At 36.2% G+C, this 21,393-nt stretch overlaps 1 protein-coding gene across 3 annotated transcripts in view; it reads right to left on the bottom strand.

Moving 5' to 3' along the window:
- Positions 1-21,393, bottom strand: part of sbm (L-type amino acid transporter sobremesa) — a 45,729-nt gene that overhangs the window by 17,850 nt on the left and 6,486 nt on the right. Inside the window, exon 1 of one of the 3 annotated variants that reach the window (XM_074086476.1) lies at positions 5,545-5,902. The exons of 1 other annotated variant lie outside the window; for it this stretch is intronic. In XM_074086476.1, the coding sequence (XP_073942577.1) occupies positions 5,545-5,659 (115 nt within the window). In that variant the 5' untranslated portion in view covers positions 5,660-5,902. Of the gene's footprint in view, positions 1-5,544; positions 5,903-21,393 lie in introns of those variants that run through there. One more of the 3 variants, XM_074086457.1, reaches the window with a different exon arrangement.

Genomic DNA, 21,393 nt, shown 5'->3' with positions numbered 1-21,393 from the left:
TTTCAATGAACAAAAGCGGACAATTTGAAAAGATAGCATGGGCAACATATTTTTTAAGGTACTTAACAAAAACCAGCTTATATTGGTAACCCTGTCAATGAATGGACACTAATTAATTATTCTATGTCTAATGTGTTAGCTAGCGCACAATGCTAAAGTAAGAGTCAAGTTGATTTACCCGATAAAAAGACATTCAATAATAGATATTATAATATTCGTTATATTCCAAGAACTGTCATATAATGTCCATAAAAATATTTAATCACTTACCGCAACGTTTGAGACAAACCATTACCCCGATTTTCAAATTTAGACACGAATTGAAAAAATGGTTGACAGAAATGTGTTTTTATTCTATAACGGATTATTTTAACTGTAATACAATTATTTAATTATTATTAATCTCATTTAAATTTAATCTGATCAGTTGACATTTTTATCATAATTATTCACTTAGACATAATAACTAACATTGACATTATTTTTATTTTATTTTAAGGTTATAAAACTTTAAACTTTATATTTTGCATGCTATTATAGTTAGCTAAGTGTGTGAACATTTTTTATTGCTTTAAATTTAAGACCTTTATAACCAACACTTATTGCAAATAAATGAATTATGAATTATGAATGATAATTCACGATAAACTACATAAATAAATAAACACTAAATACCTATTCTAGCTTTAGTTAAGCATGTGTGCTTTTTGCTGAAGTGTTTTGCTTTGCCTTCTATACGTACTGGCTTCATGGAGTCTTCAAAAGACCAATTTTTTTACTTCACACTCATTTTATTGTTTAACCTGCAGGTAGAGTCGTAATTGAAAGTACCAAGATTGACATAAACTATTTTTATTTTATACATAAAAGAATTTCTGCTAAGATACGATTCTTAAAAATCATTAGATCCAGTGGGTAGGTTATTGAAATGACATATGTGAAAATATCACACGAAAGTAGTAGGTAGCTTTAATATAGCGGTAATTATAGCTTTAATTCAGACTGCCTAGTCGAAAATTGCACTCGTACACGAATCTTTACCACTTTCAATTTTATTTTCAGAAATGTGAATTCAAAGTTTTGGTGCCCGGGATCTCCCTTTGGTTACGATACGTAGGATTGACTCTTACGTTTGAACTCTAGTGGATGCAGCTCGACAGCTGGGTAAACATGTCGGTGGATTTTGTAAATCATTTAAACACATGTTTGGTAAATACTTAAGATTTATCACCTTTTCAGGGTTCTGTAGTCAACTAGGAACCCTCATAGTTTCGCCATGTCTGTCTGTTTGTCTGTCTGTCTGCCTATCCGCGGCTAAGCTCATAGACCATTAGTAGGTACTAGAAAGCTGTATGGCATGAATATATGTATCAGCCGCAGCAGCAGAAAGTGGTAAAATCATCATTAACATCCCAGCCTATAAGTATACGTCCAACTGCAGGGCACAAGCCATTTTTTGATAAAGTGAATATTTACGGAGATATTCACTCCGAAGTTTCAAAAAAAAGTGTCAAGTTAGAGGGGGACCCTCTTACTTTTGAACCGCACGTTTAAAAATATGAAAAAATCACGGAAGTTACCTTAATAAACCTTTCTAGGAAAATTATTTTCAACTTAATCAGTTGAGCAGTTTTTAAGTTTTTGTAAAAAATGATTTCTAAACTGAGATTGTAATTTAACCAACCGCCACTGCATGTATTCTTTTCTTAAAGTACCTACCTATAAGATCTTGCTAAAAGTATCTTCTTTCAGTTTATATTTGTTGGTGGTAATTGGCTTGTTTATTTACCCTTTAAACTATAATAGTTAGTACCTATGTAACTAAAAAAGTCGTATTTTAAGTCTGCCTATTGTGACGGTCGGAAACTACGGAACTCTACACTGAGCATGGCCCGACATGCTCTTGCCCGGTTTTTTTTAAAGATGAATGACGCAAAGTTCTGTTACATCACGTGCGGTGCAAAAATAAATTTGGCCACTTTAAAGTGAAAATATTAATCCCATTTATTCCCTATCCCGTGGGAATTTCGAAAAATCCTTTCTTAGTAGGTACGCGTCTACTCCTACTAAGGAACATATATTCAAAATTTGAAGTTTCTAGACCCAACGGTTTGGGCTGTGCTTTGATCTATAAGTCAGTCAGTCAGTCAGTAAGTTTCTTCTTTTATATATAGACTAGCTTTTGCCCGCGACTTCGTCCGCGTGTACTTTAGTTATAAAGGCATATGTTTTAATTAACCCCCGTTATAATTGTGATATTTGTATCTGTGTGCATAGCGAAGTACTGCCGTAAACGATAGGTAACAGTTTACTAAAGTACTTCGCGATAAACAACATTTTTTACCACTTTTGAAGCTAGTTCATGAAAAGTTTTATGCAAAGCAAGAGAGTAAATTAATTATCTCGTGTGCTTCCGGCGAGAACCGAATCTTACTCGAAGTATATATTCGAATTCGAACTGTACATAATATTTTGTAAATTAGGTTAAAGATAAATAAGAACGGATAATCACACAAAAATTACGCTTATATTAATATTATTGATTTTATTATGCACAATCCGATGAGTACTTTTAAGTTAGGTAGGTACCTACTGCATAATTATTTGCAAATTTATTTCACATATCATTTTAAATATCAATTTAATTTCCACATTTTATGTGTACATTTTGTATGAAAAACCCCCTTCCTATTGAAGTCGCCAACACCATACGGATCATTTTAAATTGTGACCAGCCATAATTTTAGTCTAGAAATAAGGAAGTCTCATAGAAACTCCCCCCTAAGTAGTCGAAAGCTACTTCTTCTTTCTTTATCTTTGCCTACGCAGATCATTTTTATTTTTAATCAGGGCCCTGTAAGTATACCAATTTTCATAATTCTAAGTCTAGAAAGGAATTTTATCCATTTCAACTACATAATAATCGAGAACTTATACACCTATTTTCATACCTCTATGGCCAGAAATGAGAAAATTTCCATACAAACTTTTACCCCCCCCCCCATTTTACCCCTTTAGAGGGGAATTTTATCCATTTCACCTAGATAGATATTTTTTAATTGTAATCGAGAACTTATACAACTACTTTCATACTTCTAAGTCCAGAAATGAGAAAATTCCGTATAAACTTCACCCCCCTATTTCACCCCCTTAGGGGATGAATTTCTAAAAATCCTTTCTTAGTGCTCACTTACATCATAAAAAGAACCCATGTACTTACCAAATTTCAAGTTTCTAGGCCAAGTGGTTTGGGCTGTGCGTTGATCTATAAGTCAGTCAGTCAGTCAGTTTCTTCTTTTATATATATAGATTAATTGAGTTCAAGATTATCTTGCCGTGTTTGCATTGCATTATCTCGTTAATTTTACATCCCTATTATCTTCCATACGTAATTTTAAATTGAATAGTACCTACATTCTTAAAAGTCGTTCAATGATGTCGTCAATTGCCGTTCAATTGATTATCAACCTTCCAATGAGATATGGGGGCAAATTTTTGAAACCAATCTGTGGAAATATGAAACGAAAATATATATAATATGGTTGAATTGGAAATCCAAGTACCTTAAGTTGGAAAAAACGACCACTCTTTAGTTCAATGTCAAAACTAGTATCCTTACATCCACAAATCGCTTAAGAAAATTCTTAATTGTACTTCTCACATCATCTTACTTTTAACTTAACTCTCTTCTTAACTTTAACTTATAGGAAGTGAAAAATCCCCTCTTCAAAAATAGTATATTTTACAAGTGTATAAAACTCGCCATATTACTTGAGACATTCATATGCTAGTTATATAACCGATTAAAGCTATTTTCAGATTTTTTCTAAATTACAACGGGGTAAACAGATTTTCAATACTAACTGGCACAGACAACATACCTAGGTACAACACACTAGCCTTCGCCGTTGGAGCTTAATACATGAAATTTGGCAGACAATGTTACTTGAGGGTTTATATAGCATTTATTTCGTAGTGTACCTAGCACTTTACGGCTAGGGAAGCTTCTGTACTGAAGCAAGACACTGACAATACATAGGTGTATTGTCATCGGTGCATAATATGTGATACAACATCTAATTTGCTTGTTTTAGCGCCAGGACAAATTATAAACCCATTGTACCTACGTGTATTTTTCCTTAGCCTTTCCTCAAATGTTGTCAGCAATTCAACAAATCACGGCTTTAATCTTAAATCCATTCTTACGCGTATCTAACAGGATAAAATATTCTATATTTATCTTCAACTTAGGATTTTCTTTTTAAAACTCACTATGACATCTGTTTTGGACACGGAAAAATAAATGATTAAAATTTTGTAACAAAAAATTGAACCGACTACAAAACACCATGAAAATAATTTTCTACCAGTCTGAAGTCGGTCGGTGCCTCAGTACGAGCCAGCAAGACTGGACCTATAGTCATCCTCCGCACCTACGCACTTTATATTGGGCTTCAATCACTCCTGCTGGCTCGTACTGAAGCACCGACCGACTTCAGACTGGTAGAAAAATATTTTCATGGTTTTTTGTAGTCGGTTCAATTTTTTGTTATAATTTTTTTTTTTCACGCTTTTGAGTGAATAATCTAAGATACAATATTTTATTATCAACTGCTCGTCACCTTTTACGAAAGATTGTTTTTTTCCGATGCAGAGACGTTCATTATTGAGGAGTCCTGGTGCATCACCACACGTTGTACCATATGCATTACGAGGAGCATAAATTACTCAGCAATGTGTCAAAGTAATTAAAATTTAACCCGTGAAATACTTGCTATCGAGTAGTAACTCCGATGGTCAACTGTGGTCTTAATCATCAGTTCCACTTCACCAAAATGATGATTTTTCAAGAGCAAATGCACGAGTTACTACTAAATATATCGAATTTACTATAGGTGTCCCTACAACATTTGAAGAGTTCCCTCGATTTCCCTATCCAATCATCAGATCCTGATTTGGTGCTTATGGGACCTAATTGAAGACATTCCTAGACGAACGCAAAAAAAAAATCAAATCGGTTCATAAATGACGGAATTCTGAGGTAAAAAACATAAAAAAAAACATACAACCGAATTGATAACCTCCTCCTTTTTTCAAGTCCGTTAAAAAGACACTGAAATCATCATGACTTATTTCCATATTTATCTCGATTACATTATCTCACCCATGCACTAGAATGCAAAAGGCCACGTAATCACTCCTAAACTAACAGTACCTAATCATAATCAACCATAAACAAAGTGAATGAATTATGACTGAACACCCTGTTAAAACTTTTTCAATATTTGTGATTATGATTGACACATATTTCCAAATATTAATCACTGTTCAAAGTATACCGCATCCAAGACTTGATTATATTTTGAAATAAAAAAACCGAATGGTGTTCAGTCAAACTAACCTAACTGCCCGCTGTATGTTTTTAATACCTATACCTGATTGATTTTATAACACCTTGTATAATCTTTGTCGAATATTTTAGTTTAGACCTAATGGTTGTAATCATCAAATAAATAAACGCTCGCATTTTACAACACGCATGACCTTCATCTGGGAAGACGAGCACGGGGCCGATTCCAGCCGCGTGCAACTTGTCCGAGCCTTCAGGCGCCGGCGCACGCACCGCGCTACGCAGCAGCGCCGCGAGTTTATCACGCATCGCATGCGACCCGCACGCGCCAACCCCTCTCACTATACAGACGACACGGGATCCTTTGATCTCACTATTAAAACTTCAATGTCACAAACTTTAGTCAAGCACCTCGCAACAACGGACGGAACTCCACTATACCACTTTGTGCGTTTATATTCACAGTTTTAATAATTTCGATGTAAAGCGGTGTGTAAAGCGTTTGTGGGCGATGTGAGCGGGAAGCGGTTCGCGGTAGACTGGCTATTCCGGGCGCGAGCACGTGGGCGCCGCCCGACGCGCCCGGCGCCCGCCCACCGATCAATGGGGCGAGATCCGACACTGATCCGTAAGCCAAATCCCGTGTTATAGCTGTGCCGGTACTCGAGATCTACACGGTTCTTACACAGCTACTTATCTTATCCCACACAAAACTTGAATATATCCCTATTCAAGTTCACAAAACTTTATCTAGACCCAAGAAAAGCAATAACTAAAAAACTCGACTGCCTTAATACTAAAAGGAAGAAAATAAGTCTAGTGGTCTAGAACTCTGTCAAGTAGCTATGTAATTTAAAGTTCAACAGTTGCCACAGTCGGGATCCTTACCAAGAATTTTTGAGCTGGTTACGATTTGAAGGAGTCCCGGCTGTTGAACTTTAAATTAGCTATTGACAGAGTTCTACACTACTAGACTTATTTTCTTCCTTTTACTTTTTAAGACAGTTGGGTTTATTAATTTTGATAATTTAACGTAGAGACGGCATCACATTTATGACGAATCCAATGATACCTCATATGTTTAAATCCGTCCAGAAGTTTAGGCTGCAGCGAGGGCAAAATAAATATACATTTATATATTGATTTATTTTATTTTATACGGAATATAAATAAACATACCCACATACATACAAACGCTCGAAAAACATGACCCTCCTTCGGGCAGTCGGGTAATTAAAGACGTGCACACTGCATGGAGGGCTCAAGAGGAAATGTAACTTAATATTAAGAAACGTGCATCTTTTGTTTTGTTTATTGTGTTTTCTCTTTGGATTACTAAGATCCTTTCGCGTGGCTGCCAGATGTTCGGATTTAGCTGAACGCATTTCTGTAACGTGAACGTCTGGTAAAGTGTACGTGTCTTGCCGCACGCAGCTCCTGCTTTGGCAGAGTAGGTAGGTATGTAAGTGAATCCGTAGCAAGCAACTCTAAACATCGAGCGAGGTCAATTTTCAGGGAAAAATGTTCAGTCTAACTATTTAATGTCAAGTTGCGGTGAGTAGACTAAGAAAATTTGTTAAAAAAAAACCATATCTTTAACAATTTGATAACCAAAAAATATAATTTCAACACTAGTACCTGATTAAAGTATAATACAAAGCCTGCAGTAATATTGGGGTGTATTAAAAAATTGGGGTTTCACTTTGATTCGGTTAATAAACTCGATCGGTGCAGCAGGGCTACTACGAAACTCGAAGTTCGTATCGTACCGTCCCTCTCGCTCTCGTAATAAAAATTATTTTCACTTCTCATGCTCTATAAGAAGGTCAATATAGTCTTACGAGGCGTGAGTAAAGTGAGTACTTTAGTCCCTAGGGAGTAAAAGTAATGAAAAATAAGATCCCATCAAAAACATTCTGTCAAAAACTAGCCAAGTCTCGATGGAGCTGCTTGTTTATCTCTAAAAAGTAATGAAATCTAGACAAAGTCGTGCCAAGTCTAAGGTTCCTTACTGCGATTTCTTTATTATTATAGCTAATGTTGTGTGACTTGGCCGTTGACTTGTACCCACTCACGTATAAAGCGAAAAAAAATATGGCGGAGGAATACAATTTTTTTTTTTTACAATATGGGTATCAAATGAAAGCTAATAATTATCCCATTTTAAATATGTACAGGTTATAATACTTTAAATCTTATTTGTTTTATACCTAAGTACTAATACAAGTTAAGAGAAAACAAAATTAAATTAATAATTAAAGGCAGTTTTTGTGAAGTCGCGAAACGGTGCCAAGCTCAGCATAGTGCTAGGGTAAGTTTATAGTGGTACAAGTATATATCTTAAAGTTCAACAGTCGGGACTCATTCAAAACGTGACCAGCTCAAAAATCCTTGATAATGGGTCCGTCCGACTGTTTAAATTAGCTAGTTGACAGAGTTCTAGACCACTAGACTTATTTTTTGCTTTTAGTTTTTAAGGCAGTCGGGTTTTTTATTGTTTTCATTTTCTACCCACGACGGAACGGAGAATAATGGTAAGTACCTATATGCGTTTAGGGAGAGAGAGGTTGTTGTTTGTTTGTTTTTTAATATGTTTTTAAGGTTCCAAAGTAACAATACAGAGCTTTGAGCGGAACTTACAAAAACACTGAACAAGTGCGAGTTAAAACTCACGTGGAGGAGGTTCCGTAGGTACTCTCTTGACAGTGCTGAAATTTCATAATAATGAGGGCTATCGTTTTTTGTCTCACTAGATGACGCACTGTTGCGTGAGGTTTTTAAGTATGGCTTTCAAAGTCTGTTATTACGGGTGTGAAAACAAAGTTTAGATTAAAATCATATTGAATACACCTTAAAACCGTACCATAAAAATATCGAGCATGCCACAGTGTTGCATAGTCCCCGTTTTATTCGGAAAAAAGGGAGGACAAAGGTTTCCGAAAGACAAAACTGTCTCAAAACACAGACATTCATTGCCCCGGAACGCATATTTGCCATAATTAATTTCAGATATTGCGAAATATTCACAAAATTATTCTAATTATAAATAAACCCGCGTAGCTCACCCAAAAACTATGAGATTTGACATTTCGGAGACCCCACGCTACACTAGCGCCTCTAGTGGCGAATTCATACGCGATAGCCCTCATTACCATCACACGACTTCTTATAGACTGTCTTATAATAAAGGTATAATATAACTATTTTCGTGATTTTTTGTTATACCTAAAATTTATTCTCAATACTTCAGAGGATGATAGAACCAGTTTGACGAAATACCCTTGCAGAGTTTTTTCACCCGAATTATTTATTCAATCTGTTATTTTATGGAAACATTCGGCAACCTCAATTAAAAAAATCTTGAAAAACAGTTAACCTAACCAAACCACTTCACTAAGCAAAAACCGTCTCTATCGCCTTAAAATGTATTTCTAGAAAGTAGATAGACAATGACAATCAATACCCGTATTGAGATAGAAGGAAAACATATTAAAAATCCAATCGGGGAATACAATGGATGTTATTTTTTGTAAGTTGTCATGTACATATGCAGCTTTGTTAAATATTATGAAAACCAGAAAGAGACAATTGATAATGATAATATTCATTGTTTTTCTTTTTGCCTGTATATGACAGTTTTTGTTTATCATCACATAAAGGTAAAGCTTTTCCAAGGCAATTTATACACATTCACTAAAAAGTTTTTGTTGATTATTGGCATTATAATAATCTGAAAGCGACAGGTAGATAAAATATTGTATATGTATCAAGGTTATTTTATTCAAACATCGGCATTTCAAGAAGAGTTTATTCGCCTCGGGTAAAATACGAGTATATGAATAACAAATAAAAATTTACAGCTTGAGATGTGCTTCCGTACAATTGACATTAGTGGTACCTACCAGGATTCGAACTTAGGACATTAGCTTCATTGTCATGGTAACCTACCATTAGGCTAGCTAGTCTAGTAAAACGTGAATTTCATGTCATTTTTGTCCCAATAGAAAACCCTAGCGTATGAAATAATGAGTTTTTGTCCCGATGTCGTGGGAATTTTGTGCACCTATATCCTATATTGCCAAATTTGAGTAAGAACATAGATACATTTGGGGTATTCCTCAGTTTCAGAACCAATTAAATAAGTAGTTATCAGAGAGTGGTGAAATGGGCCGTAAAACTTGTATGAAATGTTAGTTTAATTTTGGAAATCCATGAAACAAATAACTGGATGATCTTGATATAGGGCAGAAGTACCGTTTGTAGCCACAGTACCGTTTATGGCCATTTATTGTTCAAATATACGTTTGAAATAAATTTATAGTAAGTAAGTAATAAATCATTACAAACTTTATTCGTTTCAGTATATACTTTTGAAAACTCACTAAAAATATTGTTTTAATACTATAACTTTTTAGGGTTCCGTAGTAAACTAGGAACCCTTATAGTTTCGCCATGTCTGTCCGTCTGTCTGTCCGCGGGTGAGCTGAGACCTTTATAAATATAAAGTGGTACAATAAAAAAAGTAAAAAAAAATTGAGGGTACCTCCCATAGACGTAAAGTGTGGGTGATGTTTTTTCTCGACTAACCCTATATAGTGGGGTATCGTTGGATAGGTCTTTTAAAACCATTGGGGTGTTGCTAAGACAATTTTTCTATTCAGTGATCTGTTTGCGAAATATTCAACTTTAAAGTGCAAATTTTCATTGAAAGCGACGACTTGTAAGTTGTCTCCCGTAAACACGGCTCTTTTATCGAAAAAAGAAAAAAACACGGCAAGATATTTTTGCACGCGCCGCTGTGGTAGATATTATTGCTGGTGACTGTACTTCAAATTCAAATTTCAACTGGCCAAAAACGGTCTTAAGGTGGTCCAAACCGGTACTTTTACCCTATGGAGTAAAAATACCAGAAACGAAACCGTCAGTGCGAGTTCGGCTTATAATCAATCAATTTCCTTTTAGCTATCACAGAAAAAGCATCTAAATACTTGGAACTACGGTCCGTGCGTGGCCTGATTTATTTTCAGTTAGACACGATGTCGACGAACCGTTATGTCCTTCGCGGCCTTCGTTTGCCCTTCCTTTGCTCAGGGCAGGGAGCTCTTGTTATAAGAAATCATTCTTCGGGCGATAATAATCAATCAGAAATAAATATTTATAGGGGAGGGCACTCCATACACGTAACAGAAATTGAATAGTTTTTTTTATATCGCATCAAAGTGTGGCACATAAGTAGTTCGACAGCTCTTTTGAAAAGATAGTAAGGTTTTTCAAAAACTTTTTTGATTAAGTGAAGATTTCCGGTAATAATCGCTCCCAAACTAGTAAAAACTGTATCCCCCCTCTATCTTGTAAACCGTTTGTCCAAAAAATATGCAAACAATATGGAACGCTTTATAAATACTTTCAACGAAAATTGGTTTCAACATGATCGGATAAACCTTTTTTGAGTTATTGCTGCGCTTCTCAACAAAAAGACGTAAGTGCCATTAAGATACGCTCTTTTTCTGATAATAGATTTTAAGACTTTAGTAAGTGTTTTGTGTTATAACGCACAAAATAAGACTTGATTTTTTTCGTAATGGCTACGGAACCCTATCTTGGGCGTGTCCGACACGCACTTGGCCGGTTTTTTTATGTCTGTCTGAAAATATCTATTACCAATATAATCTGACCCCACACTGCGTAGGTTTTGCTTCGCAGCAGGGCTCTGCTTACACTGGATGTATTAAATCACTCGGAAAAAGCGGGAAATATCTTCAAGACACGATTCCCGTTTACATATCTATAAATGTGTACGGAAACTTCGGTGCGGGTCCGACTCGCACTTGCCCGGTTTTTATTAAAAGATGTCTATCTTCGTGTTTATTTTTTTAGAGTAGTTAGTGGATTCTCCTTACCACTTAAGATACGATCGCGAACGTCAGCGCGGCGCATTAGACAAACGGCCTTTAGGTACTTTGAGAAAGGGGTCCATTGAAAAAATATAGCTACTAGCTAGATACAGCCACTGAAAGTTGGGACAGAGTTACAACCGTTTGTTCGCAGTAACTATAACAACTGTTACTTCAGGAGTACAACAAGTAACAGTTACTATACTTCGACCAAAATGGTTGTATGGTTCTGACTTTTAGGCTGGAAACAGTGCTCGACTTACGGTACGTCCTGACCGTACGTCCTGACCATCAGCGCTGACCGTCGGTTGCGAAAATTCATTCAGTGCTACGCTGACGGCGAACTGCGACGCGTGTGTACAGTTCACAGATCGGTCGCTCCGCCAGCGAAGCACTGAACGCATCCATACAATCTCATAGCTCGACGGTCGACCGACGCCGCGCGACCGACGCGCCGGACCGACGGCTCGACCGACCGTACGCGCGCACCAAATCACGCGCGTACTGTCATCGTAGCTGTGTGCGCATTCATAGACTCGCATAGATATAGCTACGCTGACGGACGGTCAGCGCTGACCGTCGGTCGAGCATTGTTTCCAGCCTTAGCCTTTTCTGTGCATAGAATGCCAACTTTTGATTGCGCTATCGATCACAGCCACAGCGCAGCAAAATGACTTAATTTTCAAGTACAAGTTCAGTTTCATCGTGATTCCAATTAGTAGACAAAGATGCAAAAGTGATAAGTACTATAAATGTAAAATAGACATTCGATTTAAATATCTAATTTACCTTCAAGCACGTGTACATATTTATGTAGGTACCTACGTATTTATTATTTATATACGTCCTGGAATCTTGGGAGTGAATTATGAGCTTCTCTAACTTAACAGCTAAAAGGGCTATGGAAAGGACATTTAACGAATGTAAATAAATAGCTAGATTTCAAGAATAACACAAAGACTCCTTTTTCCTGATAAGTAAGTACTTATTGCCAAAGAGAGTAAAATCCCGAAATTTAAATAGTAAACAGAAATTGAAATTTTTGCTGCGTGCTATAACCCCTACACCACCGCTGGACAGGAATCTAGACTCGAATTTTTCCTTTGTTGTATGTCGTTTTTTTATGTCTCAGTTTGAACTTTCGATATGGTTTCACGGGATACCCGTAAAAGTAACAAATTTGTAGTTGTAATAAAAAATACAAAAAGACTCCAAAAAGCTAATCATAAAATTCCGGATTTAAAATGTAACTTATTTTTTATACCTTTCTTCAAAGGCCATAGACCAGAGGCCGCAGTGTCTAACGCGCTGACGTTCGCGATCGCATTCACGATTTCTTTCGAACCTAGTCTTACACCGTAGGACAGAAAGATGAAGACCATTGTGATTCCAAGTGTGTTAGAAGACAATAAGGCCTCTATTATCTTATCTCAGTTTCCTTGAGTTGTTGGTATTTATGGACGGTGATGATAATTTCCTCTCGAAGAACAGATAACCGTTGGGGGAGAAAAGTCTTCGAGTGGCGACCACGAACCGGAAGACGAAACGTTGGCAGGTGGACTGTCGACATCGTGAGAGTTGCGGGAAACCGGTGGATGCAAGTGGCGAGTTGTCGTTCATTGTGGCGTTCTAAGGGGGAGGCCTTTGTCCAGCAGTAGACGTCATCCGGCTGATGATGATGATGATAATTTCCCAACAGATGACCCGCTGGTTCGTTTTCCTCCTTATACATAAAAAACTGCCAGACCTAATGGTTCATTCACACAAGCGAATCTGCAGTTAAAGGTAATATATGTACATCGAGGCGATAAAAGTTTCCTATGCCATTGGCTGGCTTCGACACTTGCCAGCATTCTAGTACTCATCATTGCGGCGAATTTTTATGACCATGTTTGCCGCCCAATGAACTAAAAATGCAACAGTACGACGTCATCGAAACAACATTTGGACTATAGCCTGTAGGTACTGTAAAGTGATATCGCGCTGCAGCGCTAACAAGATTGTATCTGACTCTTGCACGCAATACGTGATGATGGTTTCGAATCAAGGACGATTCTACTGCAAATACCACAAAATGGAACCAACGTGTCAGCAATCATTTCATAATTAACTAATTATGCAATATGCACATTCCGACAAGCAGAAATAATGGATTTTTGCTTGACAGCGAATTTTAAAAGAAACAAAAGGCCGCGCGCCGTCGAAGCTTCTGATAGTCCAGGAAGTTGCATTTTACTTAGGTACCCTACACCCCTGGTCTAAGATCCAAAATATAGTGTACTTCTCATTTCCAAAGATACAGGCTTGTACACATAGCTACTACACCTAATCATATAACATGAAACTAGGTAGGTAAAAAAAAATTGTTTCTTCGAAACTCCGTTGCCGATTCGATTTGAATTTTTAACCGACTTCAGAAAAAGGAGGAGGTTACCAATTCGGTCGTATTTTTTTTATGTTTGTTACCTCAGAACTCCGTCATTTTTATGAACCGATTTGAAAAAAAAAATTCGTTCCTCTAGGAATGCTTTCAATTAGGTCCCATAAGCACCAAATCAGGATCTGATGATTGGATCCTAAGGAAATCGGGGGAACTCTTCAAATGTTGCGGGGACACCTATGGTAATTTTGACATATATATTTAGTAGTAACTCGTGCATTTGCGCTTGAAAATCATCATTTGATGATGTGGAACTGATGATGAAGACCACATTTGACCAACTTTCAATTTTCAATTACTTTACCACAGTTGCTAAGCCATTTAAGCTCGTTGTAATGTATATGGTGAAATGGAATGGGTGATGAAGCACCAGGACTCCTCAATAATGAACGTCTGCATCGGAAAAAGCAATTTTTCGTAAAAGGTGACGAGCACTTGACATTCAACTATTGCATATTAGATCTTTTACACTAAAAAGCGTTTAAAAAAATTATAACAAAAAATTGAACCGACTACAAAAAACCACCACTGATCTTGAAACGGCTGAACCGATTTTGATAAAACATGTCTAATATCCATCGCTAGAAAACCAGCTTTCAAATAAAAAAAAGCATTCAAATCGGTCCACCCGTTTAAGAGCTACGGTGCCACAGTCAGACACACAGACATACAGACACACATAGCGGTCAAACTTATAACACCCCTCTTTTTTCGTCGGGGGTTAAAAAATTAACCCCCTTATTCATAAAACTTAACAAGCCTATGTTAACTAACAAATGCTTTGTCCCTGTCTAACAAATACAAATGTCGGAGTGACAGACAAGGACAAACGAATTTTAGCGGAATTTTAACTAAAATAGGTTTGATTGTCGTTTATGAATAAGGGGGTTAGTAATTTCATCATTATGATTATTTTAAACAAATTAAATAGTACCTATTTTCAATGTACGGCATCCAATAGCCTTAATGACATCGCCTGTCACGTAACGAAATGACGGATTTCGCAATACATTGCTTGTCCAATTAAACTTGTAAACTATAATAAAAATCACAATACAAATTATTTTCAAAAGTTGTAGAACTAAATTAGCTCAAGATGAAGAGTGGAAGCTGTATTTTAATTTTTTGCTCCTGTTACAGGGCCCACCTTGTATGAAGTTGTTGGTGAGGTAGACGACTATGCGTCCACTCCTGCTGGCTTGTGCTGAGGCACCGACTTCAAACTGGTAAAAAATTATTTTAATGTTTTTTTTTGTAGTCGGTATATTTTTTGTTATATATTTTTATATGTACCTAATTAGATTACTTCTCTGGCGACCCCAGGGCCGGGTTTTTTTTCGCCCAGAGGCTGAGCTTAGCCGTGCAGCGAGGGAATTCCTCAAGCATACTAGGCACGATGCCCCGGGTAGGAGAGATACAGGGTTTAGATATTTATTAATATAAGTATATAATTGTAACTACTATTATGTTTGTTGAAATAAAGAAAGATTTTTTCATCCAAAATGACAAAATCTTGTCTGAATGAATTTCAATGAGCTTCCGTCTTATGAACGGGGTATTACCAAAACATCCCGCAATGCTCAAGTCTGCAATGTTATAAGTACCTAGTACCTCTTAGTCTTCTAAATGTCACAACTTTGATTTTCCGTCATGCTTTGAAACATTGGAACAAACATAGAGGAGATGCAAATTATAATTAGAAGCGACGGCCAGTTATTCTGAGATTGCGAACGGCACGTGATCTGACCTACAACAAGACATGTCTCCTCTAAAACATACAATTCTAAGACCAGCACAAACTAGGTGTGTGTTGTTAAAAATCTGGATCCCTCACAGAATTCTGTCAACCCAGTTGAAGCCGAGCCCCAGCCCAGCCTCTTATGTACCTATCTAATGCTGGCATCTACTTCACAAAATTCTCCTCAAGCAAGTGTACGAATTTCGACCCGACTTTTCAGTATGGTATATTTAAAGACGCGGCAATACTCTCGCAATCACCATTGAGTTTCCTCAGTCCAGCTATTTCTAAGGACAAGCACAGAACGCTTCATTGATTCATAGCCGTCTACAAGCGCCCGTTCACATAGCCGTCCAAGGTCACCTTCACAATGTGGGTGGGAATTTCAACAGAAGCAAACGCTGAAAAATTTAGTTGGGCTAAACTTACTTCAAATTAGATTAACGTTAAGATATAATTTTTCTACCGCCTGATTATAAAAGGATTTCATCTTATGCGTTCCTTCAGTCTCGTCGGTACGAAATCAGCCGCGGACCAATCAATACATTCCACGCATGCGTCACCAAAGTCTTCGCGATTTTAAGCGCGTAGGCGTTTGACAAATTTAATTTACAATTGAAGTAATATTTTTTCTGGGAAATTGCGCACGTTTAAGTTGAATTCCACCAAAATTATACATAAAGAAGTACTTACTTATTAGCATCACCGCATCACGACATCAAAGTTGTGTGGAGTGGCAAGGGCAAAATTAGTTGCAATGATGTTATCATGAGAATATTCCACGTTTCGTCACACTGACATGTTCTGATGTAAAAGCATTTACGTGTCTCGATTATTTTGATTAGTATACCCAACAAGAGTACCTACCTAATACTGACCGTGTAAGTAAGGTATACAGGCAAACATGTCATATCGATGCAATAAATCGAGCAAAGCACTCGAGTCGATAGTTATCGATAAATCCTTTGAGTCCTATCAAGGGTTCTTTACGTTATTAGGCACGAGATAGTTTAAGTACCAATAGCTATTAAGCTATCACTTAATATATTATTGCGCTAATTGAGCACAAAACACTTTATGTATCACACTTTGACGATTAGGAATTCAAAACGTACTATTTTAAACACCGCGTATTTAGGGTTCCGTAGTCAACTAGGAACCCTTATAGTTTCTCCATGTCTGTCTGTCTGTCTGCGGCTAACCTCAGATATCGTTAGTACCTATTAGAAAGCTGAATTTAGCATGAATAATATCAGCAGTCACGCCAACAAAGTGGTACGTAAGAAAAATAAAAAATAAAAAAAATGTTAGGGTAGGTACCTACCATAGACGGAAAGTGGGGGTGATTTTTTTTCTCGACTAACCCTATAATGTGGGGTATCGTTGGATAGGTATTTTAAAAAGATTTAAGGGGTTGCCGTGATGATTTTTAGATTCAGTGTTCTGTTTGTGAAGTAAGTATTCAACTTTAAAAAACCAATTTTGCTCAATAAAATCAACACCCTCCCCCTAAAAGTTAAACTAGGGTGGATTTTTTTTTAAATTCAGGATAGTAAGTATATCAAATTTACAAAGAAAATTATAACAGCTCAAATTGCTTGAGAATTATTAGTAGTTTACCTAAGGTACTTGTACTATTACTTATTCTGTTCCTAAGGTATAAAATATACCTAAACTTGGAAGATTCCGTACACAATTCGAAATCCTTAGAAAAATATTAGATACTTGATTTTTTCGTAATGGCTACGGAGCCCTATCTTGGGCGTGTCCGATACGTTCTTGGCCGGTTTTCAACCGACTTCAAATAAGGAGGAGGTTCTCAATTCGAGTGTTTTTTTTTGTATGTTTGTTACGCGATAACTCCGCCAATTGTGGACCGAATTTCAAAATTCTTTTTTAGTTCTTAAGGACATACTTCCGAGGTGATGCCATGTCAGGATCTGATGATGGAATCCTAGAGAAATCGAGGGCAACCCTCGAATTTTTAAAGCACACCTATAGCGATTTTGGCATTTTTAACACCAAGTCAAGTATTTACTTTCAGAAAGTATCATTTGGTGAACTGGACCTGATGATGAAGACCGTAGGTACCGGTACTCTGTTATAAAAAAATATAACTATGCCTGTTTGTGCTTAATGGAATAATTGTGAGATGCACTTTGGCTACAAATCACTAAAAACTATGAAAATTTAACAAAAAAAGGAACAGACCTCAAAAACATTGAAAATAATTTTCTACTAATTTTAAGTCGGTGTCTCAGCACGAGCCAGCAGTAGTTGTTTGTTTTTTTTTCATACATAATAAATAATTATTCCACTAGTGGTCATAATCAAAAGCTCCATAAAGTTAAAAGAAAATTGGTGTTAAGTACTTATACAAAACGTTGAACTTAGAGAATTATTCCAAACGGAAGCGTCCATCGCACTCATTTAACATCATGTCATAAACATAAAATAAGGAAGTTATTAAATTGATTAACCGTGCCTTATAGATTATTTCATTTAATCTGCGATTACTTCTTATAAGGGAGCTGGAGGTACCTACGAGCAAAAGGTAGATTGAAAGTCTTCCTTTAAAGTTAACTGAAATTTAAAATAAAACACAGTCCACGCCTGAATTTACCTAGAAATTATAAAAAAAAATGTATTTTATTAGTTAAGTCTCTATCAATTATTTAGTCGTATAGGTATGTAAATTGATTTTGATAATTAAATAAAACTTTTTACTCTTAGGCTAAGTCGCAGACTGACGAGCGGACGGACATGACGAAACTATAAGCGTTCCATGTTCCTACGGAACCCTAAAAATTGGTATTAATAATCTTCAACAATCCCTTCCCAAGTCACCTGTACTTAGGCCTGCCTGTAGTCACAATGTTTGACTACTTAAAGTAGTCAAACATATAATACCGGGTACTGTGGCCTGTAATATGAGCAAATAATTAAAATATAGATCATACTCGTCACACTTAACACCATTAGCTCAGCGACTTTTAAAAAAAATAGTTTTTTAATCTTTATTACAGTTTTAAGTTTATTCAAAGAAGCAATGTAAAGCAAAATGCTTCATGTTTGTAGCGTGACAGGCGACGTTAGTTGCAGTTGTGTTCTAGGATGGCGTAGGTACATTGATAGCAGTATTTTATTTGTATGAAAAAAGAAAAATTCAAAGACTTCATTATTTTTAAAAGCCGCTGAACTAATATTGTTCAGTTTGACGAGGACGATCTACGTTTTAATTTTTTGCTCGTATTACAGGCCACACCCGGTTTACTTAGTATTTAGTATATAAAATTTAGAACGAAGTTAAAAAGAAAACTTAAGAGCTTAAGGGCATTAAAGTATCTTAGATTATTTAGTAAAAAGCGTAAAAAAAACAATAAATTGATCCGACTACAAAAAACCATGACTGGTTTTTTTGGGGTCTTTTTGTATTTTTTATTTCAACTCCAAATTTGTTACTTTTACGAGTATTCCGTGAAACCATATCGAAAATATAAACTGAGACATGGATGCACAGAAAAACCAGAAAAAGAGACCAGCGCTGGGAATCGAACCCAGACCCTAAGCAATCCGTGCTGCGTGCTATAACCCCTACACCACCGCTGGACCAGCGGATTGCTGAGGACCTGGGTTCGATTCCCAGCGCTGGTCTCTTTTTCTGGTTTTTCTGTGCATCCATGTCTCAGTTTATATTTTCGATACAAAAAACCAGTCTGAAGTCGGAGCCTCAGCACGACGAGCCAGCAGGAGTGATGTTATATTATGTAGGTAAGGTAGACGACTATACGTCCACTCCTGCAGGCTCGTGCTAAGTCACCGGCTTTTAGACTGGTAGAAAAATATTTTCATGTTTTTTTCTAGTCGGTTAAATTTTTTGGTATATTTTTTTTTTTACTTTTTTTGAACTTAAAATGTTCGTACCTACATACGAACATAGTCTACTTCCACCCACTTGGAGTGATCGAATTGATTTGAACTTTAATAACATGGAATTTGGAGGACGCTGAATGAACAATAATTGAAAGAAATATTCTTTACCAAATAGGTAAGCAATCAAATTAGATTGTGAGTAGTTTCACGTTTGCCACCATGTTATGATTTTCATGAATTTCATGATAATCAAAGTAAAAATATATGTTGTTTCAACCGTAAACGTATAATATACATAGATATAAGGTAAGATCTAAATAAATCCGTTTGAGTCACATCATTTCGTACTACGAGTATGCTAATATTAATATTTCACTTCCGACTAATTTATTGATCTTCTGGCCGCTTGCCGGAAAATACAAAACTCGATTTTATGCTAAAATTTGGTTATAGTATCGTCCTAGTATCAAAAGGTATGGAACTGTCAAGCTTAAACTTATTACTTACCCAGTTTAATGACAAACGCACAAACATTAAAAAATTATATCGAATGCAGACTGCACTGAGCAAACATGCCAAAAAATAATAACGCCGTGATGACTATATACGCCTGTACATTACTGAGCTATTCTCGCATCAAGTGACCGCCAATTCTTAAAACTAATGATAATAAATAATCTCAATTTAAATAGCATGCTGGCCATTTAGCTCGTCGTGTATTGTTTTCTTACGTCTTCGTTACATGTACGTAACGAATGTGTTTGTACAAAATGTGATTATACACCTGACACGTTGCGTTCCAGTACCACTATAAATAACGAACAGTTTGATTGGGGCAATGACATCTATTAAAGCCCGTAGTTACCTACAGCGGGGACCTCATTTCAGGACAATCTTTAGGCTGTTCCTACAAATTCGTTAGGGCTCTCAGATAACTATAATGTACGAAGATTAAAGTTAAAAATTGGCCAAGAGCGTTTCGGACAAACCCAAAATGGGGTTCCGTAGCCATTACGAAAAAATTAAGTAGCATTTTTCTAAGGACTTCATATTTTGTACGGAATATTCCAAGTTTAGGTATATTTTATACTGTAGTGTGTCTCTCCACACACACTTACTCTCCACCCATATAATATAAATACATGTAGTGTTAGCATAAGCTCTGGAGAATAAAGTCAGATACAACCCAAAGGTGGTCTCCTTTACGCTCATCCTCACATGGCGACCCTGCCAGTGTGGCATGAATATATTTAGAATAAAAATAAAAACATTTAAGTGAAGTGAAATAAAAAGGGAACAGTGAGAAACACTATTAAAGTGTGAATTAATAAAAACTATTTAAACGTAAAATAATATACCTAGATAAGTGCTTAATCGATAAAATATAATATATTCCAATAAAATATAAGAATATAGAGGAAAATAAGCTGCGAAAGGAAGAATCAGAAAATAAAAATATATTAATATTTTACATGAACAAAGTATACTTACTACTTATATGAAGAAGACATAAGACGAAGAATAAAACAAAAAAAAAACGACAGTAATTGAAGAAAAATAATTAAACGAATACAACTAAATAATTTAAAACATTGAAGTCAGATGCGGCCTGCCGAGAGACGATAGACTCCTGAGGAGAGGTTGGATGGTGTCGGAAACTGTTTCGAGTAGTCAAGGAGGATGGAGCGCGACAGAAGGATGGCGAAAGACACCGGTATACCAGCGTGAGACTAACGGAAAGCAAGAGACGTAGGCAATTAGTAAAAACAATTATTATAACTTTAAATTTCGGTATGTACAGAATAAAATTTATTTTTTTTTAGCATGTTTCTCTATCTACTATTAATTTAATAAAAAACTTAAACTTTATTAATAATAACTAGAAATATATGAAATACCTTCTGTATTTTTTATTACATCGTAAAGAGAGTAACCAATTTGAAAGACATTTATAATTGTAAATTTTAAAATATTATACATTCTAATGATAATTATTGTAATGCTATAAAATAAGCGCTTGCTGGCGAGATGAAAAATTAACGCATAGTAGGTATAAAATGCGCTTGAGATTCCATCATTTGACCAAAAAATTATCACC

Source organism: Choristoneura fumiferana, chromosome Z, assembly GCF_025370935.1.
Source record: "Choristoneura fumiferana chromosome Z, NRCan_CFum_1, whole genome shotgun sequence".
In the NCBI taxonomy this organism is placed as follows: Eukaryota; Metazoa; Arthropoda; class Insecta; order Lepidoptera; family Tortricidae; genus Choristoneura; species Choristoneura fumiferana.
This window is presented reverse-complemented; position numbering and strand designations above follow the sequence as displayed.